General features: G+C 56.7%; 1 protein-coding gene across 3 annotated transcripts in view; it reads right to left on the bottom strand.

Moving 5' to 3' along the window:
* Positions 1 to 13,448, bottom strand: part of PDE2A (phosphodiesterase 2A) — a 393,111-nt gene that overhangs the window by 40,322 nt on the left and 339,341 nt on the right. For all 3 annotated transcript variants that reach the window (XM_038378055.2, XM_038378059.2, XM_043504002.1), the window contains 2 exons: positions 6,636 to 6,677; positions 3,136 to 3,204 (listed from right to left, as the gene is read on the bottom strand). In XM_038378055.2, the coding sequence (XP_038233983.1) occupies positions 3,136 to 3,204; positions 6,636 to 6,677 (111 nt within the window). The remainder of the gene's footprint in view (positions 1 to 3,135; positions 3,205 to 6,635; positions 6,678 to 13,448) is intronic.

Raw genomic sequence — 13,448 nt, 5'->3', positions numbered from 1 at the left:
CGGCACTTCGCCAGCCGCTGAGGGCAGGAACAAAATGCTTAGCTCTGCCTTGCCAGCCAGTGTGCCTCTGGCGCGAGCGGCACGGCCCAAGAGGGGACAGGCATTTTCACTTATATTCCTTAAAAAACCAAACACGTTTTTTAACACAAGCACTACAAGCGCTTATGTATTAAACAGAGAACACAACAGTAGAAGTGGGAAGGGTAATACAATAATGCAATGAGTTGGTTGAGTCCAGAGGGGCCCTCTGCTGGATGGCATCAGAACTGCTAGGCTGTGTGTCAGAGGCCCTGTACTGCCACCTAGAAGTTCCAAATACAGCCCCGCTCTTCCACTAGTGACTGGACTGACAGCCACCAATGCCTCTCACGCAGCCGCAGGCAGCCTGTCAGCCGGGTTCCCAAGCAGCAACCTCAGTCCTTCCACCATCCCAAACCGTATTTACACTTATTTCGCTCCCTTAAGACTTTCGAACTGCCTGTCTACCCAAGGAGAGGTGTTGGATTGCTCGGGCGGCATAGATAAATAACTTCCCTGACCCTGCATGCTGGCTCATGACTGCAGCACATGCCAGGGCAGGGTCTGCAGTTGACTCTGGGGCAAACACTCAGCTGGCTCTGAGGTGGGTGCATGGCTTCTGGGGGAGTTGTTATTATTTCTCAGCAGTGGTGATGCCAAACAGCCTCTTGTGTGCAAGAGATCAAACATCCTTGTATGATCCAGACAGAGCCTGCACTGGCACTTGCATGCCCCCCCTCACAGGAGCATCTGAGCACAAGACAGATAAGCATCGTCCCCATTTCACACAGGGGGAAACGCGACACAGAGAGACTAAGTGAATCGCCCAAGGTCTGGAAGACCAGCTGTGTCGCTCAGCTGTGGTTCCCAGTGCAGGAGAGATCGTGCACAAAGGGTCCACTAAAGATCCATTCGCCGTCCGGACACCTGGGTGCTCAGATCCAGCACGCTCGGAGCTGAGCCTCTCCACGATTGTTCGTTCCAGGAGGAACTCAGGGATCTGTTTCCAGCCCAGCCCTGCATTAGGATCTGGCCCCAGGCTGACCCCTCACACACACTGAACCGCGACACTCATTGCCTGTGGGTCAGTTCCCCAGCTCTGATCACTCTCCGTGGAGCTAGCTGGGCATTTTCTCCACTTCAGTGTCCAACGGTTGCTGCTCCCGGCCACACGAGCCCAGGCCTTGGCTGGGAACAGAGCGTTTGCTAACGAACCTCTGTCCCCAGCGCAGAGTCGCTGCAGGAGGAGCAGCTACTCGCTCTGAACTCCTGGATTGCACCAGGGGCATCCTGACCACCCCTGATGATCCTGCACTGGGCTACCCCTCCCCCCGCTCTCCCGATGCACCTCAATCCAGCCTGCAGCCCCCCACCGTTCCAGCGCTGGGCTACCCTCCCCCCGCTCTCCCAATGCACTTCAATCCCAGCCTGCAGCCCCCCACCGTTCCAACCCTGAGATCTCCCCCAGGTCTGCCAATGCACCTCAATTGCAGCCTGCAGCCCCCTGCCGTTCCAGCCCTGGGCTCCCTGAGACAAGCCTTCACCTTGCAGCCCGAGAATGGGATGAATAGGCTGAGACCTAACAAACTCGGTTTACTTGTCCCCACTAGAGCCAGGATGCCAAGCCAGGGTTCTTCAGCAGGGAGATCCCCCCATCCCCACAAGGCGGGGTTTGGAAGCAGCTCCTACTGCGGGGACTATTGGATTTTTGGGAACTGCGGAGACGGGATGGATTGTGACCAGACTGGGAGGCAGCTCTTCCCCACAACAACACAGACATTAGGTGCCATCAGAGGCCTGTCACGGGAGGTGCTGGGGCTCTCTGCCAGCTGGCGGGCAGGCAGACTCATGGCTGTGTTAGTGCTGCGAGCAGCTGGCTGCTGGATCCGGCTGCGATCGGGCTCGGCCGGTCATCACTGCCTGCTGCGTTACAGCATCGCGGACAAGAGGTGGGGAAAATGACCTACGAGGATCCCCCTAGACCCAGCTGCTGCCAGGCCTGGCCCCCAGTCGCCTAGGTCTACAGAACCTGGCTGGGGTCTATGTCTGCATGAGTGATGGATCTCAGCGCTGTCCCACATAACTGACAGATCACACCCCAGCGCTGACCTGGCCCCTCCCTCTGGTGGAGCTGTCAGCTCAGCCTTCAGGTCATCTCTAGGACAGCCACCCCAGCATTCGGAGATTATAAAGCCATCTAGTGGTCATCTAGTCTGACCTTCTGCAGGACACAGGGCAACTTCCTTGAACTAATTCCTGCTTCGAAGTCCAAGAGTGAACTGAACTGAACATCCCGTCTTGAGTAAAAAATGGCCAATGAGGCCACGTCTGGTATGACTTGTTCCCATGGTTAATTGCCCTCACTGTTAAAAAGGTACCTTATTTCCAGTCTGAATTTGTCTGGCTTCAACTTCCAGCCAGTGGATCGTGTCAGACCTTTCTCTGCTAGACTGAAGAGCACGTTGTCCTATTTCAGTTCCCTGTGTAGTTACTTATAAACTGTGATCAAATCACCCCTTAACCTTCTCTTGGATAACCTATGTAGGTTGAGCATCTTTGAGTCTCTCGCGACCAGGCAGGTTTTCCAATCTTTTCATTATTCCTGGGGCTCTGATCCAAACCCTCTGCAATTCATCAACATCCTTCTTGAACTACGGACACCAGAACTGGACAAAGCATTCCCGCACCGGCGCCAAACACAGAGGTCAAATAACACCGTCACACTGGGAGCTCCTGTTCAGCCGATTATCCACCATGACCCACAATGGGGTTTTTTGAGTCCCTGCTTCCCAGGAGAGAGTCCCCCACCTAGTAGGTGCGGCCTGCATGCTTTGTTCCAAGGTGTATAAGGTAGACTATGGAGGCTGGCTTGCAGCTGCGAGAGGAGTTCCTACACACTCGGCCCCCTCCTATCCACCCGTGGCGCTCAGACATCACAGCGTCAGCCTTTTGCATTAATACCATGCCCACCGCGGTAGCGTCCGAGGGACATCCAAGAGTGGTGAGTACATCCTCCCCCTTGTCCGCCCAAAGCCTGCATGCCAATGCTCCCATTGTGGCCACATGGAGGGCCTCTCCCCATTGGACCCCTGGCCTGGGGGCAGCCCAGCTACGTACCACGCTGATGTCCTGTAGCGTGATGGATTTCTTCTCCTCCACCACCTTCCCCAGACGCCCAAACGTCAGCTGCAGGCAAAGAGACGAGAGTCAGGAGCTGGTGGGCCAAGGAAGAGGAAGGTTGGCTCGTGGGTGAAGTCGCATCATGCAGGAGCCCGGGCGCAGCCGCCAGCTGCTCTTTTGGGAGCAGCGGCACAGCCAGCTCCTCCACCCAGCTCCCGGGACGTGGGTGCAAGAGGAGAGGCAGGGCTTGGGGGGAGGCCATATCAAGAGGATGCAGCTGGACACAGAGTGGCCCTGTGGCTCTCCCCAGCTCCCAGGCTAACACAGCCTTTGCGGCCTGCGGTCTCCCTAAGTCCTGGCTGGACTCATCAGTCGTGGAGGGGATGGCTGAGTCTCCATGCCCCACAGTCTTGACCTGGAGCGAGCACTATTTATGGGGAGAGGACAGCTGAGTCTCCAAGCCCTTCCAGAGCTCGGCCCCCTCCATTGAGCTCCACAGCACACACAGACCACTACAGAAATATGGCAGTGTGGACCCCGGCCCACTGGGCAGCAGGCTGAGACCCACCAAACTCCTGCCACGTAGGCAGCCGCTTGATGGGATCAGCATGTGGGACACAGTCAAACCAGTGACTTGCGGCCTAGGGGCTGTCCACAGTCCCCCAGTCCATGCAGTACCCTTCAGCACCAGTCTGACATGCCCATCAATTCGTACCCTTGCAATACAGCTGCAACAGCCTTTTTCATCCACCGCCAACCGGCCTCCCCACGCACCGGGCCAGTCACATCCCTGGCTTTAGCTCCATTGTAGCTAGCAAAGTTTCACTGAGGACGAATCTGGCCCCCTTCGCTTTGGATTAAGGATCTGGGGGGGAGCTGCCGATGGCCAATCCTGCTCCACTCGAAGGCGGCTGCGCTGGGGATTTGTCTCACCTTCGGTAATGGAGGCATCCGGCATCACGTTCTGGGGAGCAATCTGGGCCAGTGAGAGGCCGTGTCACTGCCTGCTCTGTAACCGGGGTGGGGAGCTCCAAGCCGGCAGAGTGGCACACACCGGCGGTGACACAATCTCTCCCTGCTCTGGACTGCTCCCCAAAACGTGAGACACAGCAACATGGAAACACCTATCGAAGCCTCAAAGTCCTTCTGAATCTTTTCATCGGAGAAGATGGGGGATAAGGTATGAGCATCTCTAGCGGGGGCGGGAGAGCTATAGCATCAGGATGGCTCTGGCGCGAACTGGCGAGAAGGAGACCAAGAGGGAGATCAAAGACGTGGCACGTGGACCGGATCTCAGAGAGGCCAGGCGGCACGACAGCCCAGATCGTGCATTTCGGAAGGAGGCTAGAACAGTGGCCAACCCCGAACAGGGAAGTGGCAGACAAGAAGATGAGGCAGAAACCAAGAGAGCGGGTGCTGAGATCTATGAGTGTCACAAATGGCACTTACCCTTCCACAGACACCGCCACTCGGCTGGTTGCATTATTATCTAGCTAGTGGATCTGCGGGCTGGCACTGATTGGGCTTTTGCGAGAGTTCCTGGCAGGCAAGCGGTCTATTGATCATGTCCCAGGCGATGGGTGAGCTGCTTAAATACTCACCGAGGGCTTGCTCTGTGGGAATCTCGCACTGAGCGGAGATCAGGTCCAGCAGACTCAGTGGGCTAGGGGCAGGGCTTCTCAACCTTTGGAGAATGACACCCTTTCCCCCCCTCACCCCCACTACAAAATGGATCTTTCCAATGTAATCGTGATGGAACTGGGGCTGTTTGTACATTGATTCCAATCGAGATAAGTCAGCCCTTCGATCCTGCTGCGTAGCTATGCCTAGGCTGGGAAACCTTTCCAGAGCACAGCCCTTAATAGCCCCAACATTTTCCGGGCAGGATTTCTCCATTTCAGCATCAAAGAACGCTAGTGGGGGAGGCGACCCTGGGCCCCGGGTTGCAACGCCGCTCCATGCAATTCAGAGGGGTGGCTGGCCCCGATTTGAGTGGCAGCGGGACCCTACGCGCGCTCACTCACATTTGACCTGGTTGCTGCTCCATCAGATGGACAGGGGGGCTGGACCATAGCTGAGTGGCGTTGTGACACCGAGCACCAGCTCACAATGCTACTCACTCCACTTTAGCCCAGCTGCCCCTCTGGGATGGCCGGGCCTATTTGGAGTGAGTGGCATTGCGACCCCAGGAGTGAGAGGGAAGGCTCAATGCACCTGTCTAGAAAGTTGGGTGTGCTCCCTGCCAGATGAAAACCACTGGTCTAGGTGCTTCACTAGCTTCGTGATCATTTAAAGCCAATGGGCTTTATGCTCCTAAATGTGCGTCACTTTTGAAAATGGCAATGCGGAGCCTGTTTCTTATGGTGCTTTTGGAAACGTTCACCCAAGTCTGCCCTCTGCAGGCATCCATGCACCCCCAAATTCCTGGCCCAGCATGCACAGGGCTCCACGGAAGACGTGGGATGATTCTTTGGGGATGGCCTTCTTTCGAGCTTTCCCAAGGTGGACCACCCCATTCTTCTTGGAGACAGAGAAGGGGATATTCCCAGGACAGGCTCATTCCGCCCGTTGGCTGGATGTCTAGGGTGGCGGCAAGGCCAGAAAGATTGCCTTATGAGGAACGATTATCAGAGCTAAGGGCCGGAATCTCAGCTGGTGTAAAACGGGGGAGCTCCATTGACATAGGTGCTGAACATCTGGATTGTAACATCTGTCGATGGAAGCGTTCACCAGCAGCTGGGCTGCAGCATGCACTGCCAGAGTTACTGGCTGCCCTCCAGATGTTTTCTGGTTGGCTTTAAAATGGATCTACCTGCACAAAGCCTTGGGGAAAGAGGAGGGGACGTCCTGGAGCTAAGGGGTGAGAATGGAAGCAGCCCCTGCGCTAACAAAATGAAGCCTGTTTACCGGCTTCCTGACGCGTGGCCTGGGAAGGGAGCTGGAGCCCAGACTCCTCCCGGCTGCAGCTGCTCTCCCGGGAGAATTCAACATTGTTCCAGACCGGATGGTCTCACTTGCTGGCTGGCGTCACTGGATGCCGTCAATCAACAAGCAAGAACACAGGCAGTCAGTGGTCGTGTCTCAGGTCTGTAATAAGAGGCCATAGGAGCTGTCATAGCTGGAGAAGTCGATGGCTCCTCTAGGGTCGGCCCGAGCCTGGCCAGGGCTAAAAGTGCTCATAGACTCACAGCTCAGGATGGGGCTGAGGCAAACACCCAGATCTGAGCACTCCCGAACTTTAGATCTGCATCCACACTTGGTGGTCTGGGTCTCCTCTCTCCTCATCACACACGCTGTAAATGTGCCACCCTACTCCAGGAATTCCTTCCTGACCCCAGCTGGGGAGCTGTCTATGCCTGGAAGCATGAGGACTGTCACGGTTTGTACATCCCAATGGCTAGCTTCATCTCTGGAGCGGGCCTGATTTAAACCCCAGGAGGTCTGGAATTCAGAGCCAACCCTTGCTGCTGAGCAACAGAGAACATGTAACGACTTACAGGGAAGCTGATCTCCTCTTCCAGCACTTTATCTCCCACGACCTGGAGGAAACAAGAAACACAGAGGTGAGGGCCAGGGAGCTGAGGAATTGGTGCTCTGGAAAACCCCAGCCATGGAACAGGAGCTGAGAGAGTTTAAACTCTTTATACAGTAGGGTCTAATTAGCCGAGAACTGATTGTCTCTGTGAAAGCTGCTCAGGGTGGGTGAGCTTGGAACTTTGTAGCAGCAGCGGGAACAGAATCCAGGTCGTCCTGCTCCAGATGCTCAGGTCTCTGCCCCGGAGCTAACGGAGAAAAGTCCCTAGCCAGTATTCTAACACAGGGAATGTTCCTGTAGGATGGGTGAGATGGGAGGGGAGAGAATCTATTTGAATCGGACCCAGTGTAGGGGGTGACATGACCCTTAAGGTCACCCCCTTTTGGAGTTGGTCTTCCAGGGCAAACCAACGTGCATCGTGGCCCGATGATATCCCACCGCTGAGCGACGCTGAGACAAACCAGCTCTGGGCTGTGTTGCAACAGGATCATTTTTGCCCAGCTCAACATCTTTGCTGGGCTGGTTTTTATGTATGTTCCTAAAGCTCATGCTTCAGGGTTTCAGGGGTCAGGAAGGGATTTTTTTTGCCACGTATATTCTGGGAGGGTTTATTTAATCTTCTTCCTCTGAAGCATGAGGGATGGTCACAGCCGGAGATGGGACATAGGACGGGGAGGGCCAGGGCACTGAGGTGGCACTGAGTACTCTCTCTCTCAGGTGCTTAGCTGGCTTGCATGCTCAGGGTCTAACTGATTGCCAAGTGTGGGCTCGGGAAGGAATTGGCCCCCTGATCAGACTGGCAGGGACCTTGGGGTTTTTCCACCTTCCTCTGCAGCATGTGGGTGCAGGTCTGGGATGGGTAGTGCACCCCCCACAAGGTTTGAAGGGGTTAAGGTGGCCAGGTGGGCCAATTAACTCCCCGGGCTGCACCTGGGGGAGGCCAGGGAGCAGGAGTTGATTAAATGAAGCTATGCTGGACAGGAACAGGAGGGGCCTGGCTAAAGCCCAGGAGCTGAGAGCAGAAGGGATGGCAGGGAAGGAGTCTGCAGCCGCCCCTGGGAGGAGGGAGTCTGGGCCGGCAAACCCAGCGCAGGGGGAGAGCCAGAGCGGTAGGAAAGGCTCAGGGGAAAGGGAAGGCAGCAGAGTACGGGACAGGGCAGGGCAGGGCAGAGCTTGGCTGCTGAGGAGAGGGCCCTGAGCTGGAACCCGGAGCAGAGGGTGGGCCTGGGCTCCCCTAACAGCCCCTGGGGAAGTGGCGCAGACCAGACAGCAGAGAGCGGACTGCCGGGGACAGTTTGCCCTGAAGGACTTGGATACCCTGGAAGAGGAGGACAATAGTGACCTGGCCGGGAGGGGGGGCAAGTCACCAACTGGAAGCAGCAGCTCCTGGAGCGAGAGGGGCCACAGGGCGAGGCAGGATGGGTGGCAAGATGGCCAGAGGAGGGCGCAGCACCTGGAAAGAGCTAATTCCCAGAGTGACCAGGAGGAGGCGCCCGAGGGGTGAGTGGACCCCATGATAGGGTCACTGCCTGTGGCACATCACGGTCTAGTCTCCTGTGGGTCTCATTCGCTTTGGGCTCATTTCATCTTGGGTATCGCGCATGGGTGCTGGGTGGGGCTGGTGGCCTGTGACAGACAGGAGGACACACTGGATGATCTGGTCCCAGCTGGCCTTGAACTCTCTGTTCTAAAACTGTCCTGATAAGATTCCCCCCACCTCCTACGAGAAATGAGCATGAACCGGGGGACCTTACTTGTGGCTCAGTCCCCGTTGGGTGGAGGGGGGCTGGATCCCTGGCAATTCCAGGCAGTTTTCCATTGGGAAAGGCCAGGTCATCAAAACCAAAAGTTTCCATGGGAATTTGTTGATTTCAATGCAACTGTCGACAGGCTCCAGGCGGGAACCTCCTTAATCTTCTGCCACCAGTCGCCCTTTGGGGCTCCTCAACTTCTCCGCGGCTCACCTGGCAGGTGGCCACCAAGCCAGGGCTCCCCAGCAGGGTTGGCTGCCCACCTCCCTGGCTCCCTGGGCAGCTGACAAACCAGGCAGCCAGCTTTCCAGCACCCCAGGTTGCCCGAGGAGCAGTCTCACAATGCTGTTTCTCCCCAAACAGATTTCTTTTCTTTCTTTCCTTCCTGTGAAATTGACACACTTTTGACCTTTGTGTCCCCATTTAGGATGATTTTTTTACTTTCATTTCAAAATTTGTGGCACGCAGTGTCACGGAGCGTGGGGGAGTCTGGGGCCTGTACCCCTCTTCCTGGGATTCACTGTGACTCTCAGCCAGCCAGTAAAATGAAAGGTTTATTGGACAATAGGAACACAGTCTAAAACAGAGCTTGGGGGTACAACCAGGACCCCTCAGTCAAGTCCTTCTGGGGGAGAAGGGAGCTTAGACCCCGGCCCTGGGGTTCCCTGCGTTCCACCAGCCAGCACCAAATTGAAAATAACCCCCCGCAGCAGGCTCTCTCCTGCAGCCTTTTGTCTACATTCCCAGGGCAGAGGGGTTAACTCCCCCTCCCTCTCCTGGGTCAGGTTACAGGCTCTTGGGTATCCCAACCACAGGGAGTGAAACTCCCCTGCCACATTCCCAGGTCAACACTCCCCCCTCCCTGCTGCGTCCCATCTCTCCCCCCTTCGAGACTGAACTGAGCGGGGTCACTCTGACCAGTGACCTAGGGAAGTTCAGGGCCCCCTCTCCAGGATAACGCATCCGCTATCATGTTGGCACTTCCCTTCACATGGACCACGTCCATGTTATAATCCTGCAGGAGCAGGCTCCACCTCAGGAGTTTGGCGTTGGCTCCTTTCACCTGGTGCAGCCAGGTCAGGGGAGAGTGGTTGGTGTACACGATGAAGTGTCGCCTGAAGAGATATGGCTCTAGTTTCTTGAGGGCCCACACCATAAAGAGATTGTCAAAGTCTGGGTTTGCCAGAACTGGGCCACTGGCCAGAACCTCCTTCAGCGCCCGGAAAGCCTCCTGGCACTGCTCGGTCCAGACACCTTGTCTGGCTTCCCCTTCTTGCATAGCTCGGTGATGGGGGTGGCTATGGCGCTAAAGCGGGGCACAAACCTTCGGTAGTATCCTGCCAACCCAATAAAGGCTTGGACCTGCTTTTTGGTGTGGGGAGCGGGCCAGTCTCTGATCACCTCCACTTTAGCTGGTTCCGGCTTTAGGCGGCCGCTTCCCACCCGATGGCCCAGGTAAGATACTTCAGCCATCCCCATCTTGCACTTCTCCGCTTTTACAGTCAGCCCAGCCTCCTGGACTCGGTCCAGCTCTTGTCTAACCTGGGACACATGGTCCTCCCAGGTCTGGCTAAAGACACAGATGTCATCAATATACGCCACGGCAAAACTCTCCATCCCCCTCAGTAGCTGGTCCACCAGGCACTGGAAGGTGGCCAGCGCTCCCCTGAGGCTGAAAGGCAGGTTCAGGAACTCACAGAGCCCCAAAGGGGTGATAAAGGCCGATTTCAGCCGGGCATCTGCATCCAGCAGCACTTGCCAGTAGCCCTTTATAAGGTCCATGGTGGTAAGGTATTAAGCTCCTCCCAATTTGTCTAGGAGCTGATCAGGCCTGGGCATGGGGTAGGCATCAGACACGGTGATGGCATTGAGCTTCCGATAGTCCACACAGAACCGGATCGACCCGTCCTTTTTGGGGACCAGCACCATCGGCAAGGCCCAAGGGCTGGCAGATTGCTGGATCATCCCCAAAGCCAGCATGTCCCTGACCTTTCTTTCCGGGTCCTGAGTCGTTTTCCCTGTGACTCGGAAGGGGGAGCATCTTATCGGCGGGTGCGATCCTGTCTGCACCCGGTGGACAGTCAGATTAGTGCATCCAGGCTGGTTGGAAAACAGCTGTCGGTACGGATGCAGCACCCCTCTGATCTCAGCTTGCTGGGCAGGGGTTAGCTGATCCGAGAGGGGAATTGTTTCCAGGGGTGAACCAGCTCTGGTCCCAGGGAATAGATCTACTAAAGGGTCATCTCTCTGCTCCTCCCAATGTCCACACACGGCCAACACCACATTCCCCCTGGCATAATATTATATACCTTGAAAGGGCCCTCCCAGGTGGCCTGTAGTTTGCTCTCTCACGGGGATGAGAACCATCATCTGATCCCCGGTGACGAAGGCGCAGGCCTGCGCCGTGCGGTCATACCAGACCTTCTGCTTCTTCCGGGCTCTGGCCAGATTCTCCCTGGCCAGGCCCATGAGTTCAGCAAATCTCTCTCGGAAGATCAGGACATACTCCACCACTGATTCTCCATTGGGAGTGGCCTTCCCCTCCCATTCGTCTCTCATCAGGTCCAGGGGGCCCCTCACCCTCCTTCCATATAGCAGTTCGAAAGGCGAAAATCTGGTAGACTCCTGGGGTACCTCCCTGTACGCGAACAGCAGGTGAGGTAAGTACTTGTCCCAATCCTGCGGGTGCTGGTTCATAAAGGTTTTCAGCATCATCTTTAGCGTCCCATTGAACCTCTGCAGGTTGGACTCTTGGACTGGGGGTGATAAGCTGAGGTCCAGTTGTGCCGGACCCCACATTTCTCCCACAAGCACTGGAGCGGGGCCGACATGAAGTTGGATCCTTGGTCGGTCAAGACTTCCTTGGGGAACCGCACTCGGCTGAAAATGGTCAGCAGCGCATCTGCCACGGTGTCTGCTTCAGTGGAAGCTCAGGGCACTGCCTCAGGGTAGCGGGTGGTGAAATCTACCACCACCAGAACGTATTTCTTCCCCGACCGGGTCATCTTGCTGAGAGGTCCCACTATGTTCATGGCCACCTTCTGGAAAGGTTCCTCTATAATGGGCAAAGGTCTCAAAAGCTGCTTTCCCCTTGTCCCGGGCCTTCCCCACCCTCTGACAGGGGTCACAGGATCGGCAATACTGCCGGACAGTGGTAAAGACCCCAGACCAGTAAAAGTTCTGTAGCAGTCTCTGCCAGGTGCGCTGGATTCCCAGGTGCCCTGAGAGGGGATGTCATGGGCCAGGTACAGTAGCTTGCGGCATACTTCTGGGGTACCACCAGCTGCCTCCTGACCCCACAGGACTCCACTTCCCTTGGGGGAGCCCATTCTCGGTACAGGAACCCCTTCTCCCACAGGAACCTCTCCTGGCAACCTCTCCCCATGGTCCGTACCACACTGAGGTCGGCCAGGTCCCTGAGCTTCCCCAAGGAGGGATCTTTCTGCAACTCGGCCTGGAACTCAGCGGCTGGGGAAGGGATGAGGCCCGGTTCCCTCTCACTGGCTGGGTCTGAGGCCACAGCCTCTCTAAGCCGTACCCCTCGGCGCTCCCTCCCCTCCAGGGTAGGGTCCTGCGCCTCTGGTGTGGCACCCTCCCCAAGGTCGGGGCGCAGTGCCCCTTGCCGGCTCTGGCTACAGGTCACCACCAGGGTGGTCTGGGGATTGCTTGGCCAGTCCTCTAGGTCCCCCCCCATCAAAACTTCAGTGGGCAAATGGTGGTGCACCCCCACATCCTTGGGGCCCTCCTTGGGCCCCCATTTCAGGTGTACCCTTGCCACAGGCACCTTGAATGGGGTCCCACCCACCCCCATCAGAGTCAGGTAGGTGTTGGGCACCACCCAATCTGGGGCCACCACTTCGGCCGGGCCAGCGTCACCTCCGTGCCCATATCCCAGTATCCATTGACCTTCCTCCCATCCAAGAGTACCTGGGGTACTCTTCCCTCCTGAGCAGGTGGTAAGCTGGCAGCCCCCCTTGCCTCGGTCGTCTGCCCCTCATCCAGCTGGGTCCCTGCCCAGTTAACCCTGGGTAGGTTGGGTCTGCTCAGTCTGTCCCTGAGCCTGGGGCACTGGGTCCGTACATGGCCTCTCTGGACACAGTGATAGCAGCTCAGGTCACGTTGGTCCCCTCTAGCGGGTCGGAGGGTCCCGACGCCAGGCGTTCCCCTTGGGAGGGGGTTCTCCATATTTCCCTGCCGGGAGGTCCCATGGTGACTCTCTCTCTGCATTGTGGTGGGCCTGTTCTTTTGGGACTCCTCCTCCCTGCTACCCCCGGACCGACTGTTCACAAACTCGTCGGCCAGCTGCCCTGCATGCTGTGGGTTCTCTAGCTTTTTGTCCACCAACCATAGCCTCAGGTCGGAAGGGCACTGTTCATACAGTTGCTCCAGTACAATTAGGTCAAGCAGGTCCTCTTTAGCTTGGGCCCCAGATGTCCACTTGTGGGCATATCCCTGCATTTGGTTGACCAGTTGTAGGTATGTGACCTCAGGCGTTTTACGCTGACTCCAGAACCTTTTCCGGTACATCTCGGGGGTCAGCCCAAACTCACGGAGCAGGGCCTTTTTGAACAGTTCATAGTCCCCTGCCTCTGCCCCTTTCATTTGGCTGTACATCTCCATGGCTTTGGGGTCCAGTAAAGGGGTGAGAAACTGGAGCCTGTCTGCAGGATCAACCCTGCGCATCTCGCAGGCATTCTCAAAGGCTTTCAGGAAGTTATCTATGTCCTCCCCCTCCTTATGCTGGGCCAGGAAGCACTTATCAAAGTTCCTTGCAGTCTTGGGTCCCCCCTCACTCACCGCACCTGGGGCCCCACTGCTCCTCAGCCTGGCCAGTTCCAGTTCCACTTCATGCTGCCTCTGTTTCTCTTTCTCTTCCCGCTCATGCTGACGCTGTTTTTCATAATTCTCCAGCTCCCTCATTTTCATCTCCCTCTCCATTCCAACCGCCTCCACTCCAGGGATGGGGAGTTCCGCCGGGAGGATCCCCTGCTGGCTGCCGGGATCAGGGTGCCCTTGGTATTTGC

Source organism: Dermochelys coriacea, chromosome 1 (assembly GCF_009764565.3).
Source record: "Dermochelys coriacea isolate rDerCor1 chromosome 1, rDerCor1.pri.v4, whole genome shotgun sequence".
NCBI lineage: Eukaryota > Metazoa > Chordata > Testudines > Dermochelyidae > Dermochelys > Dermochelys coriacea.
The sequence above is the reverse complement of the archived record's forward strand: the minus strand, read 5'-3'. Positions and strand labels throughout refer to the sequence as shown.